This window comes from Lissotriton helveticus, chromosome 1_1 (assembly GCF_964261635.1).
Source record: "Lissotriton helveticus chromosome 1_1, aLisHel1.1, whole genome shotgun sequence".
Lineage (NCBI taxonomy): Eukaryota > Metazoa > Chordata > Amphibia > Caudata > Salamandridae > Lissotriton > Lissotriton helveticus.
In genome coordinates this window covers 1897187421-1897205317 of record NC_136057.1, presented here as the reverse complement: position 1 = coordinate 1897205317, position 17897 = coordinate 1897187421, and the positions used below count along the sequence as shown (strand labels likewise).

Genomic DNA, 17897 nt, shown 5'->3' with positions numbered 1-17897 from the left:
TGCGACATAATTTGTTCCTCCATTGCTGCATAATTCTAGTGGCCCCAGAGCAGGCAGCATATCTTAAAAGTGCTTGTGCAATAAGCAGAGAGATCATGAAATTTGCGAACTTAGTTTGGTGTGTGTGGGCAAATCCTGCATTGACGATCTCTGGTGAGTTGCACTATTACTGCTGAAACAAGGCCAATAGAGGTACCAATGGATGAGGCTGACTGGCCTCACGGGTCCTGTGACCTCAGTGACAGGGTCACTGTTGCTCTAGGATGTGCTGCTTCATAGGCCTGCCCGCAAGACTGGAGCTGAACTTCAGTATAGATTGTGGTGGACAGGCCTTCAAGGTTAAACCACACTTGGCACGGGTAGGGTCCACCTGCTGGTGCTAAGACACCACGGCTTCTAAGGTCTGGCCGGGCCTTCTAGGGTCTAGCATGGAAATGTGTTCCCCCAGGAGAATGGTCTGGTGGACTGGTCATGAAGGCTGAACCTGGTTCTCCAAGAATTAATGGCGCCACCTCAAGATCTTGATCGATTTTTCCTTATTTTCCCCAGAAAGTATTCAAAGCCACAGCACTAGCCTATCGACTTGTAGGAACATCCAAGTTTCACTTAAAATTATCTTGAGTGTCATTTGTACCCGTAAAACTCAGATCTAGACTCGGTGAATCTTAGTATGGCTCTTGCAGGTGTAGCTGCCATGTTTTGCACACTTAAGTGTCACTTATGTGATTAAAAAATGCTAACGATTGGTCAGTTTCTGATGGAGGACATCTTTGGCAGATTTGATCTCATGGAAAAAGGCTAATCTTGTCAAGTAACTGGCAAAGAAGTGTGGTGATTCAAGTGCACTCATGTTAATTCAATACAGCTAACCCGGGTGATCGCTGCTCTCACAAGCGCACAAACAGTGCTTAATTAATTAAAGATATAGGTGAAGCAGAGTTTTTCATAGTGGCCTGCCACCATGCTGGGCTTGTGGAATATTAAGGTTGCCTAGCCTTGATTCCACCTCATGACTCTTCCTGATCCTTCAACCTCTTGTCTCTTTCTCTCCCTTTTACATGTTCTTTTTCCTACCTTCCTTTGCCTTTTGTTATTGTTCCTATCTTTCTTTTTCTCCTTCTTTCTCCCTTTTCTAACCTTTTCTCTTGGTCACTGTTCAGCAGTCCTTATTTTGATCAGGTGGTTGTGGTGGGGGCACCGGCATTTATTTTGGGGGACCTGCACTTGTTTTTCCCTATCAGATATTTACTGAGTGTAGGAGGGGGAATAAAACACAGATCGTTGAGAAGAAAAAGATGGGGAAAATCCGACACAAAAAGAAATGGGGGACCTGAAAGGGAGTGAGAAAAAGGGGGCAGGGAATGTCTGGTTGTGGATTAAACACTACCGGCCTTGGTATTGGGCTCGCTGAAGTTTAACTCTATCGGCCGCTGGCTTCAGAGCACAGCTTAAGGCACACAAAGGGATTTAAGTGGGATAAAATAACTCGAGCGTGGTTGATTAATTAAGGGCATTGCTTAAAAACTCTTAAGCTAAAAGTCTGTGCTTAGCGTAGTGTGCCGCTTGACTAATATTTTGCTGCTTCTGTCATTGCATCCAGATATATAATACAACATGTAACATTACACCTACAACAACCCAGGACTATTGGTTCTGTTAGTGGCGGTTAGTTGCATAAGATAACTAAGCAACACCTATGGCTTCGTTGTATATATTATTGAAAATGCTTCAGTACTGAAATGACGAGACTGCAAGAACTATAACAAGTCTCTTAGAAGATTTTTTCACCCTGATGGTGAGGGCAAACATGCAGAGCCCAATAGAGACCCGTCTCAGGACCTGCTTTTTAGAACTGCCTGTGCTGAGCACCGACAGGGCCTGGCCCGCTTAAAGCCCTGGGCACACATACTCTTTCTCTCATAAATTAAGCACAGCTGTTCAGTACAAATTAAGCCCTGCCCATGAGCAGTCTTGGAGCAGTTTAGAGGTCTGTGAAGTCTTGAGGCTATAATATGCTTTTGCCTGACCTCCAAACCATGGCTTTCTTGATAAAATAGCACATCAGAACTTGAGTAAATCTCGAATGTACTAAAAAAAACACCAGGAAACAGTTGCTTTAAAAGTAATTATTGGAAGACATGACATAAAACAAAATATCTATATTGTGTATGTCGATTCTTGGGTCAGCTTTTTCTCTATATTTTCAAACACACCTTTGGCTACTGATCTCTCTGGCTAAAATTCACAGCACTTCCAGGCAGCTCAATCTCTGGTGTTTTTTGTGTGAGTTACAATGTCAAGGGCATATTCTCCATCAAAAGGGACGACCCTTTAACAGGGGTCATTCCATAGGGAGCAGCTACTCACTGGCCAGGACTAGACCCAACCAACTGAAACAACAGTGGCGTAGCTAGACCTATGGCAACCTATGGGTGCCCCTGCATTTGCCTACCTGCAACCATGTGTAAGAATGGGGGAGGTGCTGGTGATTTCCTCAGCGCCCGTCGTGGGGCGGCCGCAGGTAAGGGGAGGAGGACGGGAGAAGGCCGCCGCCCCCAAAACTCATGCCACCGGGGCGGACTGCCCCTGCTTCCCCTGGCTGCGCCACTGTCCAACGATGACACTGAAAATGGTTGATTGCTGTTATTAATGTCAATATTACCTATATGTGGCACAAAAGCAAACTCAAAATGCTACTGTTGAACTAGAGATTAAATAAAAGGAAGGATAGTGCTTAGGGTGGTAACAAAAGGAAAAGACAGAATATACGATTGTGTTCTACTGTAAAAGGGAGCACAGGAGTTTCTTGTTTTCTTCATGCACTATTTTCTAAAATATTTTTAATTTTAGGCATAAGGATGTGCCATGGTATTCAGACGTATTTATTTATTTAGTTATGGCTTTCTTGAGTGTGAACTAAACCCAAAGGGGTGGTGTCATTGCGCTGTACATGTGGGAAAAGCATACACCTAAATGAGCAGTTATATATGGTTGTGTAAAAGAGAACAGTCCCGCACAGAAATTTCAATACAGAATAGCAGAATGTAACCAAGGAAAATCAGCAAGAGGTATTACAGATTACAAAGGTACTACATCGGGTTGAGATTTTCGGCTGGGCCCAGATAAGACGATGTTGTCAGGTCTCTGTCGTCTGTGAAAGTATGTTATGTTATGTTAGGAAGACTTCTAGAGCGCACAGCTGCCCCAGCAAAGGGGCGTCCTGGCGCTTAGGACAGGCATAAGAAACACAACACCACATAGACACCCGAAAGATCCGAGAGGACAAAATACTAAAGTGCAGGAGGGAACAGGAAGGTTTTGATAGCCCTCCTAAAGTCAAGCAAGTCATCAAGGGCACGAATATGGGATGGAAGGGAATTCCAAAGTTTAGCAGCTAAAACGCGAAAAGAACGCCCACCTGCTCTACAAAGCTTAAACCGTGGGACAGCGACCAAGTTTTGGCCGAATGACCTCAGAGATCGAGAAGGGACATAGGGGGTGAGGAGATTCTCGAGAATCTGAGAAGAGGACAGTTTGAGAATCTTAAAGGAAAGACATAAGGACTTAAAGTCAATCCTTTGCGCTACCGGTATCCAGTGAAGTGCACAAATAGTTATTTTAGCAGAGCAGAACCTCGGTAACCCTACCAAGGCCCTGGCTGCCGCATTCTGAGTGCGCTGCAACCGGGCGATTTCCGCCTGATTGGCCCCTAACAGGAGTGAACTGGCATAATCGAGTCGGGATAGGATGGTTGCCTGAATAATCAGCTGCCTAGTGGAGGCATCAAAGAATTTTAAAACGGGCCTCAATCCGCGCAGGATCCCGAAGCAGGTGGCTGAAACCTTTTTTGTATGGTCGCAGAAGCTAAGGGCAGAGTCTAGCCAGACACCTAAGTTTTTAACCTCAGGTGCCGGGATAGGGGTAATACCTAGCTCTGGGGGCCACCAAATATCACCCCAGAGATTTCTCTGCTTGCCCACGATCAAGACCTCAGTTTTCTTGGCATTGAGCTGGAGACAGTTGGCTGTCATCCAGCCTGCCACTGCCAGAAGACCGCTACGAAACCTGGGGGCATTGAGGTCGGAATTCCCACTAAGAGCAACCGCCAGCTGCGTGTCGTCAGCATAGGAGACTAAAGTCAAGCCCCAAAGCTTGGCGACCACAGCCAGCGGCTGCACATAGAGATTGAATAATGTGGGGCTCAATGCCGATCCCTGAGGCACTCCCAGTTCTAAAGGGTAGGATTTAGACTCAAAAGGTGGAGTAACAACCCTAAAGGAATGCTCAACCAGAAAAGAACTAAACCATTCGAGTGCCTTGCCAGAGACACCTGCATCTCCCAAAAGTAGAGCCACACAAGGGGGCTGATTCACATAAGCATTTATGGATATGGGAGGAAGTGCTATAGAAGAGGATACTCTTATATTTGTGAATCAACCCCAAAATGTCCAACACCGTATTAGTAGAAGTCGAAAGAGGGCACGAAACTGCTGATTTGTACTATCTGTATAGGACCATCCCCTGCACATTGCAATTTTATTCCTATTTTAGATGTGTTGGAGATCATTCACAAAGGCATAAACATGTGTAAAAGAAAGTATTACTACTTTACATAATCCAAAATGCCTAGCATACAACTTAAACCTTGTTTATGCCCTACACCTCTTTATGACTGAGGGAGCTAAGGATTTTACCATATTTGGAAGAGAATCACACTCTTTTCTATATTCTTTTTTTGGTTGTCATCATGAACCGTGAATGAGATTCCCTAACTCGTTTTGTGCTCCAGTAAGTAATTTTTGGCATCCACTTTGCCTAGTGTCTGATTTATGCCTTTTATCCACCCGGCGGAGGCCTCTGTCTTCATTGCAAATAAAATAAAAAGAGCCCAAGAGAGTTTTAGCTACAGTGAGGAGGGTCCCACTTGGGAGCAATCATCTTCCTGTCAGTATTTATGCCCCCTCCGTTGTGTTGGTATCCGATTCTGAACCCATCCACTATTATCATGCAACTGATGATGCACACAAACATGTCTTCTGTCCCAGAATGCTTCATGACCGTGCCGCTGAACTTAAAATGCAGGCACACAACTGTAGTTAGTGGCAGTATTGTAAGCTTTCTGATTGGCTGACCCAATATCACCATACTATACAAGGTGCTGAAACATCACAGCACATCCTCAAATCAGGATTATCCACACAGTACAGCATAGAATATCCTTCTGTAAGTCAAGTCAAGTCAAGAGATTTGTATAGCGCGCTACATACCCATAGGGTCTCAAGGCGCTTGAGGAAGGGTGGGGAATTATTTGTCGAATATCCAAGTTTTAAGTTGCTTTCTAAATGCTAGGTGGTTCTGAGTAAGGCGAAGGTGAGTGGGAAGTGAGTTCCAGGTTCTAGCTGCCAGGTAGGAGAAGGATCTACCTCCCATGGTGGTTTTGTTGATGCGAGGTACAGTGGCAAGGGCTTGGTTGGAGGATCGTAGCTGACGGGAGGGGGTGTAGAAGGATAGTCGTGTGTTGAGGCATTCGGGTCCAAGTTCGTAAAGTGCTTTGTGTGCGTGGGTTAGGAGGCGGAAAGTAATCCTCTTATTTACGGGGAGCCAGTGGAGGTTTTTCAGGTGACCAGAGATGTGTTCTTTACGCGGGATGTCTAGTATGAGCCTGGCTGAAGCGTTCTGGATGCGTTGGAGTTTTTTCTGGAGTTTTGCGGTGGTACCGGCGTATAGGGTGTTTCCGTAGTCCAGGCGGCTCGTGACCAGTGCGTGGGTGACCGTTTTTCTAGTTTCGGTGGGGATCCAGCGAAAAGTTTTTTTGAGCATGCGAAGAATGTTGAAGCAAGTTGATGAAACGGCGTTGACTTGTCTGGTCATCGAGAGTGAGGAGTCCAGGATGACGCCCAGGTTCCGTGCGTGGTCCGTCGGGATGGGTGCTTTTCCGAGAGCCTCTGGCCACCAAGAGTCATCCCAGGCGGAGGGGGAGGTGCCTAAGATGAGGACTTCTGTTTTGTCTGAGTTCAGTTTCAGACGGCTGTGCTTCATCCATTCGGCTACTTCTTTCATTCCTTCGTGTAAGTTGGTTTTGGCGGTGTTAGGGTCTTTGGTGAGTGAGAGGATCAGTTGAGTGTCGTCAGCGTAGGAGATGATGTTGAGATTGTGTTGGCGAGCGATGGCCGCAAGGGGGCTCATGTATACGTTGAAGAGGGTGGGGCTGAGTGACGATCCTTGTGGCACGCCGCAGATGACTTCAGAGGCCTCTGACTTGAATGGTGGGAGACGGACTCTCTGGGTTCTTCCGGTGAGGAACGAGGTGATCCATTCCAGTGCTTTTCCTTGGATTCCGACGTTTCTGAGGCGCTGTAGAAGGGTGCTATGACAGACTGTGTCGAAGGCTGCAGAGAGGTCAAGGAGGATGAGGGCGACTGTGTCTCCATTGTCCAGTAGAGTTCGAATGTCGTCTGTTGCTGCGATAAGTGCGGTCTCAGTGCTGTGTTTGGCTCGGAAGCCGGACTGTGAGGAGTCGAGGGATTTGTTGGTTTCGAGGAAGGCGGCGAGCTGGTTGTTGACAGCTTTCTCGATGACTTTAGCCGGGAATGGAAGAAGCGAGATGGGGCGGTAGTTTTTGAGTTCGGTGGGGTCAGCTGTGGGTTTTTTCAGAAGGGCGCTGAGTTCTGCGTGTTTCCAGCTTTCCGGGAAGGTGGCGGAGTTGAGGGAGCAGTTGATGACGTCTCGGAGGTGTGGTGCTATGATGGAGTCTGCTTTGTTGAAGATGTGGTGAGGGCATGGGTCAGTTGGGGATCCTGAGTGGATGGAGTTCATCAGGCGGATGGTGTCCTCAGTGGAGATTGGGTTCCAGTCGTTAAGGATGTTCAAGGGGGGTGAAGGTCCTGCAGAAGGTTGGGTGGGTTGGTCTCCGGGTCGGTTGTCGAAGCTGTTGTGGATGTCTGCGATTTTGTTGTAGAAGAAGGAAGCTAGGGAGTCGCAGAGGGCTTGGGGGGGGGTGATGTCATTGGAGTTGGCTGATGGGTTGGTAAATTCTTTGACGATGTTGAATAGTTCCTTGCTGTTGTGGGCGTTGTTATCTAGTCGGTCTTTGAATGCGGCTTTCTTGGCTGACCGGATTAGTTGGTGGTGTATGCGGGTGGCGTTTTTGAAGGCGTCCCTGGTGCTGGTGTTTGGGTCTTTTTTCCAGGCCTTCTCGAGGGAGCGACAGAGTTTCTTCGATTTCTTAAGATCATCGTTGAACCAGGAGGCGTTTTTGCTGCCTAGTTTGATTTGACGTTTTTTCAACGGTGCTAGGATGTCGGTGCTGTTGGATAGCCATTGGGTGAGGTTAATGGCTGCTTGGTCGATGTTTAAGGAGTGGGCGGGGGGGTTTAGAAGAAGCGATGAGGAGATCTGGTCGATGGTGATTTTGTTCCAGTTTCTTCGCAGGGTGGGTTGAGGGTGGTTGTGGATTGTGGTCTTATTGTAGATAAAGTGAACGCAGCTGTGGTCCGTCCAATGAAGGGCTGTGGTGTGACTGAATGAGATATGTTTGCTGGAGGTGAAGATGGGGTCGAGTGTGTGACCTGCAATGTGGGTGGGGGTAGTGACAAGTTGTTTGAGTCCGAGGTTGGCGAGATTGTCCAGAAGGGTGGTGGTGCTGCTGTCATTGCTCTTTTCCAGGTGAAAATTGAGGTCTCCCAATAGAATGTAGTCCTCGGAGGGGAGGGCGTGTGGGGTGATAAAGTCAGTGATGTCGTCACTGAATTGTGCACGGGGTCCTGGAGGACGGTAGAGGAGGGTGCCTCTGAGTGTGGTCTTGGGGTCGGTGTGGATCTGGAAGTGAAGGTGTTCGGCGCTAGCGAGGTTGGCGTCTGAGCTGGTTGAGATGCGGATGGAGTTCTTATGGACGATAGCGATGCCTCCTCCTGTATGCTTGATGCGGTCTTTTCGGATGATCTTGTATCCTTCCGGAATGGAAATGGTGATGTCTGGGGCTGAAAAGGCATTCATCCATGTTTCTGTTAGGAAGGCGACGTCCGGTGAAATGGTGTCTAGTAGATTCCAGAGGTCGATGGCGTGCCTGTGGACCGAGCGGGTGTTGAGCAGGATGCATTTTAGGTGGTTGGTGTCAGGTCTCTGTTTGGTGTTGGTGGATGAGGAGTTGGTTTTGGTGCCGTCGAACTTGCAGGAGTTGCAAGAGAAGGGTCCATGGGTGTGTCCGGGAGCGGCTTGGACGCAGTTGGGGGAGCGGCCGGGGTTAAGGGCTAGGAGGGTGGTGGCGTCGTAAGTGATGCGAGTGGGCTGGGCATTACGGGGACCAGGGGGTCTGGCGCTGGGCGCGGGCCAGGCGCGGACGGGCGTAGACGGGCTTACCTTTGGCGCACCTTCGGCGCGGCCGTAGCGCGTGGACGCTGCGCGTGTGGACATCCGACATAAATGGTGAGTGGAGGGGGCGGAGCGTGGGAGGGGCAGCAGGGAGGTGGTAGTGTGGATGAGGGGCGGACCAGGGGATAACAACAACAAAATGGAGGGTCAAAGGGGAAAGGCAGACAGGGGCAGCAGAAACCCAAATGCGTCGACAGAGAAATGCAATTCAACCAAAAGCACAGACCCAAACAACAATGATCGAGTGATCAGTAGAGACAAATGCACACACACAGGCAAATATTATCCCAATAGCCTGAGCGAGGTCGCGCTGAAATATGCAAATCGTTCCAGTGGCGCTATGCGTCTAAAGCGCTATAATGCAGGTTACTACAGTGCTGTTTAAAACGTGCAGAAAATGATACCAGGGCGCGTAGCAGTAGATAGTGAGGAGGAGCGTGGTGGAGCGACCGTACTGAAGCTGGTCCAGGTGGTCACAGTTTGGCCGGAGAGGAATGCTCGCTAAACGTGGGTGGGAGGGGCAGCAGGGAGGCGGTAGTGTGGATGAGGGGCGGACCAGGGGATAACAACAACAAAATGGAGGGTCAAAGGGGAAAGGCAGACAGGGGCAGCAGAAACCCAAATGCGTCGACAGAGAAATACAATTCAACCAAAAGCACAGACCCAAACAACAATGATCGAGTGATCAGTAGAGACAAATGCACACACACAGGCAAATATTATCCCAATAGCCTGAGCGAGGTCGCGCTGAAATATGCAAATCGTTCCAGTGGCGCTATGCGTCTAAAGCGCTATAATGCAGGTTACTACAGTGCTGTTTAAAACGTGCAGAAAACGATACCAGGGCGCGTAGCAGTAGATAGTGAGGAGGAGCGTGGTGGAGCGACCGTACTGAAGCTGGTCCAGGTGGTCACAGTTTGGCCGGAGAGGAATGCTCGGTAAACGTGGGTGGGAGGGGCAGCAGGGAGGCGGTAGTGTGGATGAGGGGCGGACCAGGGGATAACAACAACAAAATGGAGGGTCAAAGGGGAAAGGCAGACAGGGGCAGCAGAAACCCAAATGCGTCCACAGAGAAATGCAATTCAACCAAAAGCACAGACCCAAACAACAATGATCGAGTGATCAGTAGAGACAAATGCACACACACAGGCAAATATTATCCCAATAGCCTGAGCGAGGTCGCGCTGAAATATGCAAATCGTTCCAGTGGCGCTATGCGTCTAAAGCGCTATAATGCAGGTTACTACAGTGCTGTTTAAAACGTGCAGAAAACAATACCAGGGCGCGTAGCAGTAGATAGTGAGGAGGAGCGTGGTGGAGCGACCGTACTGAAGCTGGTCCAGGTGGTCACAGTTTGGCCGGAGAGGAATGCTCGGTAAACGTGGGTGGGAGGGGCAGCAGGGAGGCGGTAGTGTGGATGAGGGGCGGACCAGGGGATAACAACAACAAAATGGAGGGTCAAAGGGGAAAGGCAGACAGGGGCAGCAGAAACCCAAATGCGTCGACAGAGAAATGCAATTCAACCAAAAGCACAGACCCAAACAACAATGATCGAGTGATCAGTAGAGACAAATGCACACACACAGGCAAATATTATCCCAATAGCCTGAGCGAGGTCGCGCTGAAACCCCCATACTATACATCATAACACACCCACAGTCACTTCCGTATCTGGTTATAGGGCTCATGGCGATATTTGAAAACAAGCAACGCGAAGATGTATCAGTACCATCAAGTGGTTTAATACATTTCAAGAACGATTGTAATCTCCCATTTCATATAGATTCTCTTGCATAACACTGCACTGCTAAAAACGCTTTAATATTGTACCTGCACTCTATCTCTACTGTCTGTGGTTTTAGAATAAATGCTGATGCAAAAGGTGTATGTTTGAAATATTCATATACTTTTTGAGAGCAAATTTGATTTATAAGCTTCTATATCTGCTAAAAAGATGTTCTAGTATTTTTGACATGTTGATTTCGTAATGTGCATTTCTGAAAAACTCTCTTGACCATACACGCTGTACAAATCTCTTTTCCCTGGTATGTGTTTATCTGTAATGTGAGTTGTTTGCAAATATTATGGTAGCCTAAGTTTCTGCACACAGCTTAGGGCTTATAATTGCATGAGCTCCATCCTCAAACACTCAAAGCACCTTACTACAATCCTTTTACGTAGCAAAACCGTTTTAGTGGTGTGGGGATCTGGTAGGGAAGAGATACCTTTTACTAGAGCAGTACAAACAATATACAGATGTTACAGTTAAGTGTAGCATCTGTTTATTATTTGCATTGCTCCAATAAAACTAACAAAAGCTCCTCAAAATGTGTCAAATCCCCCTATAAATACGGAATGTGTATATTACTCAGGTTTGCATTACATGCACACTCATGCTTAACTGTTTTAGGGCACACATTGTTGAATTTTCATCCCATCGTCCCATATGCTCACAGGTTTCTAAACCTTTTATCAGTTAAACACTGATGAGGGGCCGATTCCAATGCGGTCAGAAATGGTTGGAGTCGTTCCGACCACATCAGAATCGGCAGCTCAGATTCCTTTCTGACCGACCCATTTTGATGGGGTCGGTCAGAAAGGAATCCGAACCGGATTTCTGAATGGCATCCGATAGGCTCGGAGAGCCTGGCTGCCATTCGGAAATCCTCCATCAATCCTTCAGGCGGCTCTTTCTGTCCACGGTATAACGATGGAAGATTCCCACAGCCTTTCTGTGTCAGCCTTTCCGACACAGAACTTTGGGGGCCCCCATGGGTGCAAGCCCTCTGAATAGAGGCCTAGGGGCCACCTATGGTGCCCCTCTGTTGATCCCTGAGGTGCCTGCCAAGGGGTGCACGGTGCAGGGATAAACTGCGCTTCTTCATTTTACTCTGAGAGCATGCATTCCAGTCAGAATAAATGCTCCCGGTGTAAGGAATAGGAATGCGACCGAACAGTGTTCGATCTCATCCTAATTGCTGGGCTGGAACACCGACGACAGGAGGTCGTTCGGTTCCAATTCCCAAACGATGTTGGACGGACTCCGGTCCGACCGACATCGTAATCAGCCTCTGAATCTGTGAGATATAAATGTGTTAGCTGTGCTCTCTCCTCCTTTTCTCTCTCCCCCCATGTTTAGAGATGCTTATGTATATTGTGTTACTTGTTTCACATTTCCAGGCATTATCTTTAAAATCTCTTATAGTGTGAGATTCTAATTTATAATTAAATTGCATTTTTATAGCGGTTAATATTCCTGAAAAGGCACCCAAGTGTATTATTTGACTGGCTATTCCATGAGAAGTGCTTACTGGGAAAAGTGTTGTCTTTGCGGTGAAGTCTATGTGGGAAGCGTTTTGGTCTCATGAGAGAGTCGCCTGGTGCTCTTACCCTTTTATCGATCACAGCACTCAGGGTGGCGGAGGGAAGAAGTGTGAGAGGCAGGAGATACACAGTTTCCATTTGTCTGTTGTTGTGAGATACTCTGCGGATCCCTTATAGAATTTTGGATAATTACTGAACCGTCAACCCACACCATGTGCTCGATGTTGCCATCTGGACTGAGGTTCTGTAAATTCTGGGTGGAACTGTTGAGGAAGAGGAGGAATAGATCTTCCTGGTTGGTCTGTGTTAAGCTGTTGATTGCACAGACAGATTTTAAAGCTTTAAGTTTCCAATTGAGAGCTTTGAAGGACGAAAACAGGACCTGCATGGATGGACTATAATGACGTCCTCCATGACACCTACTGTTTTTGTACAGCAAGCTTTATTGAATGCACAATCCAGTCATAGTAATGGATGGGGAATATGTTTATTCATTAGTTACATGATCTCTTAGATGTGTGTAGATTGTTCTGGGAGTGCTGATGGTGGCTGTTGCTGGATTTCTTAGGCATGACAATAAATGAGGAACATGAATGTTCTATGGGTCCAATCTAGTTTGGAGAAGCAGCCTTCTTTCCTCCCTAATTGCAGATAGACAGGATCCTTGTTTTATCAGGACAACTAGAAGATGTATAAGTCAAGTTCAAGGCTTGAAATAAAACAGTTGTGGTAGTGCCCTATTTAAGTGGTTCTGCTGGGTATTCTTATAATTGACCTTGTTTCTGTGTCCATCTTGAGGCACTCTTGATCTGCATCCTTTATTTTGGAAAAGGTAGGTTTTTAATTCTTTCCAGGACTTTATTGTATGTTTGGGGTTTTGATTCCAAAGGTTTGCAGCATGTAATTAGACTAATATTCCACCAGTGGTCTTTTTCTTCAAAGAGGGAATGGTTAAATGAGGTGCTAAACTTGAACATAGTTTTCAGTTCTTGGAGAATAATTGGAATTTTGCTTGTAGGTATTGTGAGCCTGTCCCTTCGATGGATTTGGGGACGATACAGATTGCTGTCAAGGCAGATATTTAGCTATCTGTAGCCAGTAGACCACATAAAAATCAGTATGCCCTTTGCTCTTGGTAAAGGTATAGTTGCAGACTTGATTTATTGTTTTGAACTATTTGCATTTCTGCATATTTGCATAGTTTACCCATAACATCACAAGAGTGAGCATGGCCTGTGTGGGAATATGTATCAGAGTGCTCACCTTGTGTTGAAATTACTTCTTGTTACTTGATTCTCATGGAGGATTAGGGATAAATTGCAAGTATAGTGTCACTTCAAAGATTCTCATCTCCCTTCAAGTCACATGTGGTTTCTCCATTTTTTGGGCCAGGTCAATTGCTTGGGCCAGAACGTTGTAGGCTGGTACTTAATCCACTGTTAACAGATCATGATCTTGTTTCTGAAGGAATTGAGTCTAAGATGTTTTGCTTGCTTTTCACTTGTCTATGGCATCATGATACCTGTCAAGTCTAAATGAGCCTAGATCCTGAGGCCTTTCCAGTTTTAGGATAACCTGGCTGTCATCTGCATAGATGTAGCATGGTAGGTTAAATGAGCAGATCAGGTCAGGTAAGGGGGCTGGATAGAGGTTGAATAAAAGTAGATGGGTGAATGATCCTTGAGGATTGTCATAGTGTGAGAGCTGATGAGGTTTAATGAGTGGTGGAACTGATACAATGCTGCCACTTGATTATTGCCCACTGTCAATGGCAGGGCATCCCAGATGGCTGTCACAGCGGACTCCATGCCAATGCCTCTGCTTGCTCATTTGTGAGCAAAGTGCTAGTGGCCTGTGAGATGCTGTTCTTTCTACCTGTTTTTCTATAAATGGACATTTGGGATTAGCCTTAAATTCACTAGGTTAGATGGGGCAGTGTTTTTCTTTCTATTGAGTGGTCTGATAAATTAGTTATTCAGTTCCAATGTAAAAGATTCTGCATCTGGTGAGTTGTTCGATGTGTTTCTTGATGCTATTCCAACACTTGTGTTCAGGAAGCTGCTTTTGAATATTCTAGCTTGGGCAGAGGCTCATGGTAATCCAAATGGCCTGCTTGCCTTGATTAGTGATTGTTGTCTGTTAGCATCTTTTGTTTTGATATTTATTTTCTTTGTAGGTTGGATGTTAGTTGCTATGTTCCTGAGGCGAGTATCTGGACTTTTTGTTCAGTTGGCAAGCTTGTTGGCTGTGGCAGTGCAGAAGGATTGATTCTGTGTTGGGGAAGGAGAGCTAAAGAACCTCAGGGTAACATGCAGGGGGCTTAGGGAGTCTAAAGTTGCAAGTTATCGTGCCAGGGTCCTTCTTTTAGAGAGAGTAACAGGTCATCACAGTCACCCGCAAACAGATGCCTGCGTAGATCTGTGATCTTTTCTCTGTGGAGAACTCTACTCTCAGCCTCAGATCACTTGAGGGTGTAATGGCACCATTCGTCCGCTGTGGCAGGTGCCATAGACTTCCATCTCATAGTGATTGTACGTTTGGCTAGCAGTAAGGCCAGATCAAGAAAGTGGAATGTGGCTTTGTCATTTTTTGGCCTTTTAAAAAGCCCGAGGGTGTGTGCCTCCCAACAGTGCTGGTTAGCCTGCCCATGTATAGCAACAAGCTTGTCCCCCACTGCGGACTACTAGATCCCCAATGATGGGACAGTCCACACCATATTATGAAAATTCCCTGAAGGCACTACACGGAACAGGAGCCAGTGACAGATGCAAGGATTTGGTTGATTTTATCAGGAGATAAGTAGGCCCTATGGAAAATGTTAAAATGTATGCATTTGAACCTTTGGTGAGGAAGTGTGTGGGTATGCTATCACATTCTCCTCCTCCCTGTCATAAGGCAGCCAATGAAACCACTAATGGGAGGAGATCACCTGGCTGAAGTGGAAAGGCTAAAGAGGGGCAAAGGAAGGAGAAAGCTAAAATGTAGCATGGATATTTCGGTCTAATTTGCACAGTCTCTTCACTGGAGCTCTGGAAATAAAAAAGTGCAAGGTGAAATTTAGAATGAATACTTGCCATCCATTTCAAATTTGTGGGGCAACCACCGCTTTTACGTGTTTTATGTAGATGTGGCTGAGGAATCTTAGGGCCTTGTTCCGACCATCGTATTGTGAGATGTGCAGATTGCGTTTGGAAAGATTGTGGCTGAACCGCCGACACCGCCAGCACATGGCAGACTGCCGGGGTAGCAGTCAGGGAAAAGCAGCTGCCATAGGGCTGTACAGGGGAGTTTCACAGCTGCCGTATTATGAGGTGGCTTTCCCACGAGCTGACCATGGCAGTGAGACCGCCAGTTTTAAGTCGGCAGAAAGAAAGGATTTGGGCTGCATACTCACCTCTTTCCTGTGATTTTGGTCAGTGTTCGCCGTGGTACTCTTCCTTCTGGCCCCCCTTCACAGCAGCATCTTCACCCTGAGAATTTGCAACTCTGTTTGTGGTGATGTACAGGTGAGTCCTTTTTGTACCATATACCCATTTCCTGGACTGGCCACATATGGGCCAGATTGGAGCAATGGGTAGGTAATATTTTTCCACATGTATCATGCATATGTGTGTAACCGACACATATGCAGTCGAAATACTCACATAGGCATTGATACATATGGAAAAATAATCAACACTGCTGCAAAATCTCTGAAGACATACCGCGAGCACCGCAGTAAACTTGTAATACGGGGGTGTGAAGACCGCTGGCACTGCAGTCGCCTAGTGACCCCGGCCGAGGTGTTTGGGTGGTTGGACCATCAAACTCGTAATAAGGCTCTTAATGTCTCTTTCCGATTCAGGAACTCCATGAGGTACAGTCAACATCAAAGTACACTGCAACAAGCAGCAAATGGGAAGAGTCTTTATTGTAGCATAATGTTGTCATTGATCATTCAGTTTCAACAAATGACAGTATTCCTGAGACCTCTGTCTGTTCAACGACCAGACATCTGAAATGCTGGGGCTGACATTTCTGTGCAATTCCACTATTGTCCAAAGATGTCAAACAGTTAGAGGTGCACATTTCAACTTCAAAATCTACATCTGGCATTCTAAAATATGGAAGGAACTTGTGCTTGAAGTCATTGCGTGATCCCTTTATTTTGATGTTATTGGATATGGAGGCAAGACTCCTCTTCTGCACAGCACGTGGCCATGTTAATAATGAAAAACAGTTGGTACAGAACATGGCATCTCCAATGTAAGGGTGTTCCTCTCCATTTGAGCATGTCACCTCTTCGCTGTAATCTGGAGTATCATATGATAACAACTGCACTGTCTCATGCCCGCCTAGCTGTGTGGTCGGTGGCCCCACAAATTTGCTTGACGTACCCCCTTTACCACCAGTGTCACTTCTACACTAGAGAACCTTATATACAAAGTGCAGAGGTCAAAACCACTTGTGAACTTCCGGCTTTCAGAGGCTGGACCAAACAGTAGCCTACGCCTCTGCCCTTTGAGTTTCAGTGGTCGGGCTGTTTGTATCCTATCCCTGACGCATCATATCTCTATTGCTTGCTGTAAACCGCACACCAGGTATCTAAACAGCTTAAGAATTATATTTTTGAACTTTGCTGCCCTCAAATGATGTTTCTGATTTCGATTGCATTGTTACTGTTGGTAATTTAGATGTTTTGCAGTGCTGTGGTCTTGCAGTGCATAGGACCTATTGTGTCTGCCCTGAAAATAAACAGAGTGACAATGATTGATGCTGATCCGTGCATTATGTTGATTAACATTCTTTCCTTCACTCTGCTCTTCCAGGTTCTAAAATGGGTGGAAGAAGCAGTGCAGGCATCCAAGGTGCACCTCCTTTCAACAGATCATTTGAGCCACGCTGTGAACACATGGCAAATACCATTCGATCCAAGTCTAAAGGAGGTGACTGTGTCGCTGAGCGGACCTTCTCCAGAGATTGAAATCCGGGATCCATTAGGTAGGACATGAAGCTTATGTTTGAGATGATCATATCTACAAAGACGCTGCACGTGTCTCCAAAGCTTTCTTAAACCCAGACTTGGAAACTTTGATATCCCCTTTCCTACTTTGCTCGTCGGCTGCTCTCATATATAAACACTCTTGGCATTTTGCACTGCTGCAGTCACAGCATTGCCAGGGTTCCTTCATTTCTGTCCTTCCAGGCTGCTAAAACATTCATTTCAACCATTATTTACATATCTGCAACCTCCTACCTGCAGATTTGTTCACCAAGGCCCTCTCCACTCGATCCAGAGTGGTGCCACCTGAATCATTCTTGGATCGCCTCCATCCCGGTGCATTTCAATAATCCTCCCGCCTCTCTATGGACAACTCATTATTAAACCAAATTTCATGTTCAGTCTCTTTTGCAAACCTGAAACCTCCCATAGTACCTCATCTGGAATACTTCAACGTCCCCAGCATGCTTAATATGTTCTCAGTAACTTGGGTATCGGCCATCTCTCGTCCAGCTGACCACCTCTGTCATTGGAGGGAAATGTCTGTTTGGGAGGCACAAGATGCAAAGTTCCTCATGTCACCTTTATAAATTCCTCAGTCACTCATCAAGTTAAATAGGACAGCTATGCTACCTATGACTAATGTGTTATGACATATTGTATGTGTTTTCGACTGTTCAGCACACATGTATATGTGCATCCTTTTTATTTATATAATACATTTTATCATGTACAGAGTAGACACGTGTGTGCCTCCTATCTCTGTCGATTACCTTTCCCACCTTTTGTTGGACCTGGCTCTATCTGCATTTACCCCAGGTTTTTTGCCTTCCTCTGCTGAAGCAATTGTGGGTGGCTTTTAAGACTCTGCACCCTGCATGTTTTTTGTACAATTGTAGGGTGTGTGGGTTTAAGTTTTACATGTCCTGGCTGTGGTAAACTCGTAAAGTCATTTTTTCACTGTTGTAAGGCTATCTCCCATAGACTAATATTGGGATACCTTATTTCAATAAAATCTAACTAACTTCATAATGGGAGCAGATAGAAACATGCTGTTTACACTCAAATGAATTGTAACTTTAAATACTCTTTAATGGGGAAGTCAGATTTTAGATTATAATTCTGAAAATGGCACTTTTAGAAAGTTGGTATTTTCCTGCCCAAAGTTTCTGAGGCCCTTCTAGGATGTCCAGCTCTCTATACATGTTAATGGTTCCCCCCA

The 17897-nt window shown here is 46.3% G+C and overlaps 1 protein-coding gene across 1 annotated transcript in view; it reads left to right on the top strand.

Annotated features, from left to right (window-relative positions):
* The window catches only part of HMCN1 (hemicentin 1), a 1257483-nt gene that overhangs the window by 246431 nt on the left and 993155 nt on the right, over positions 1-17897 (top strand). The window contains exon 5 of the mRNA XM_078642741.1: positions 16503-16674. Within this exon, the coding sequence (XP_078498867.1) occupies positions 16503-16674 (172 nt within the window). The remainder of the gene's footprint in view (positions 1-16502; positions 16675-17897) is intronic.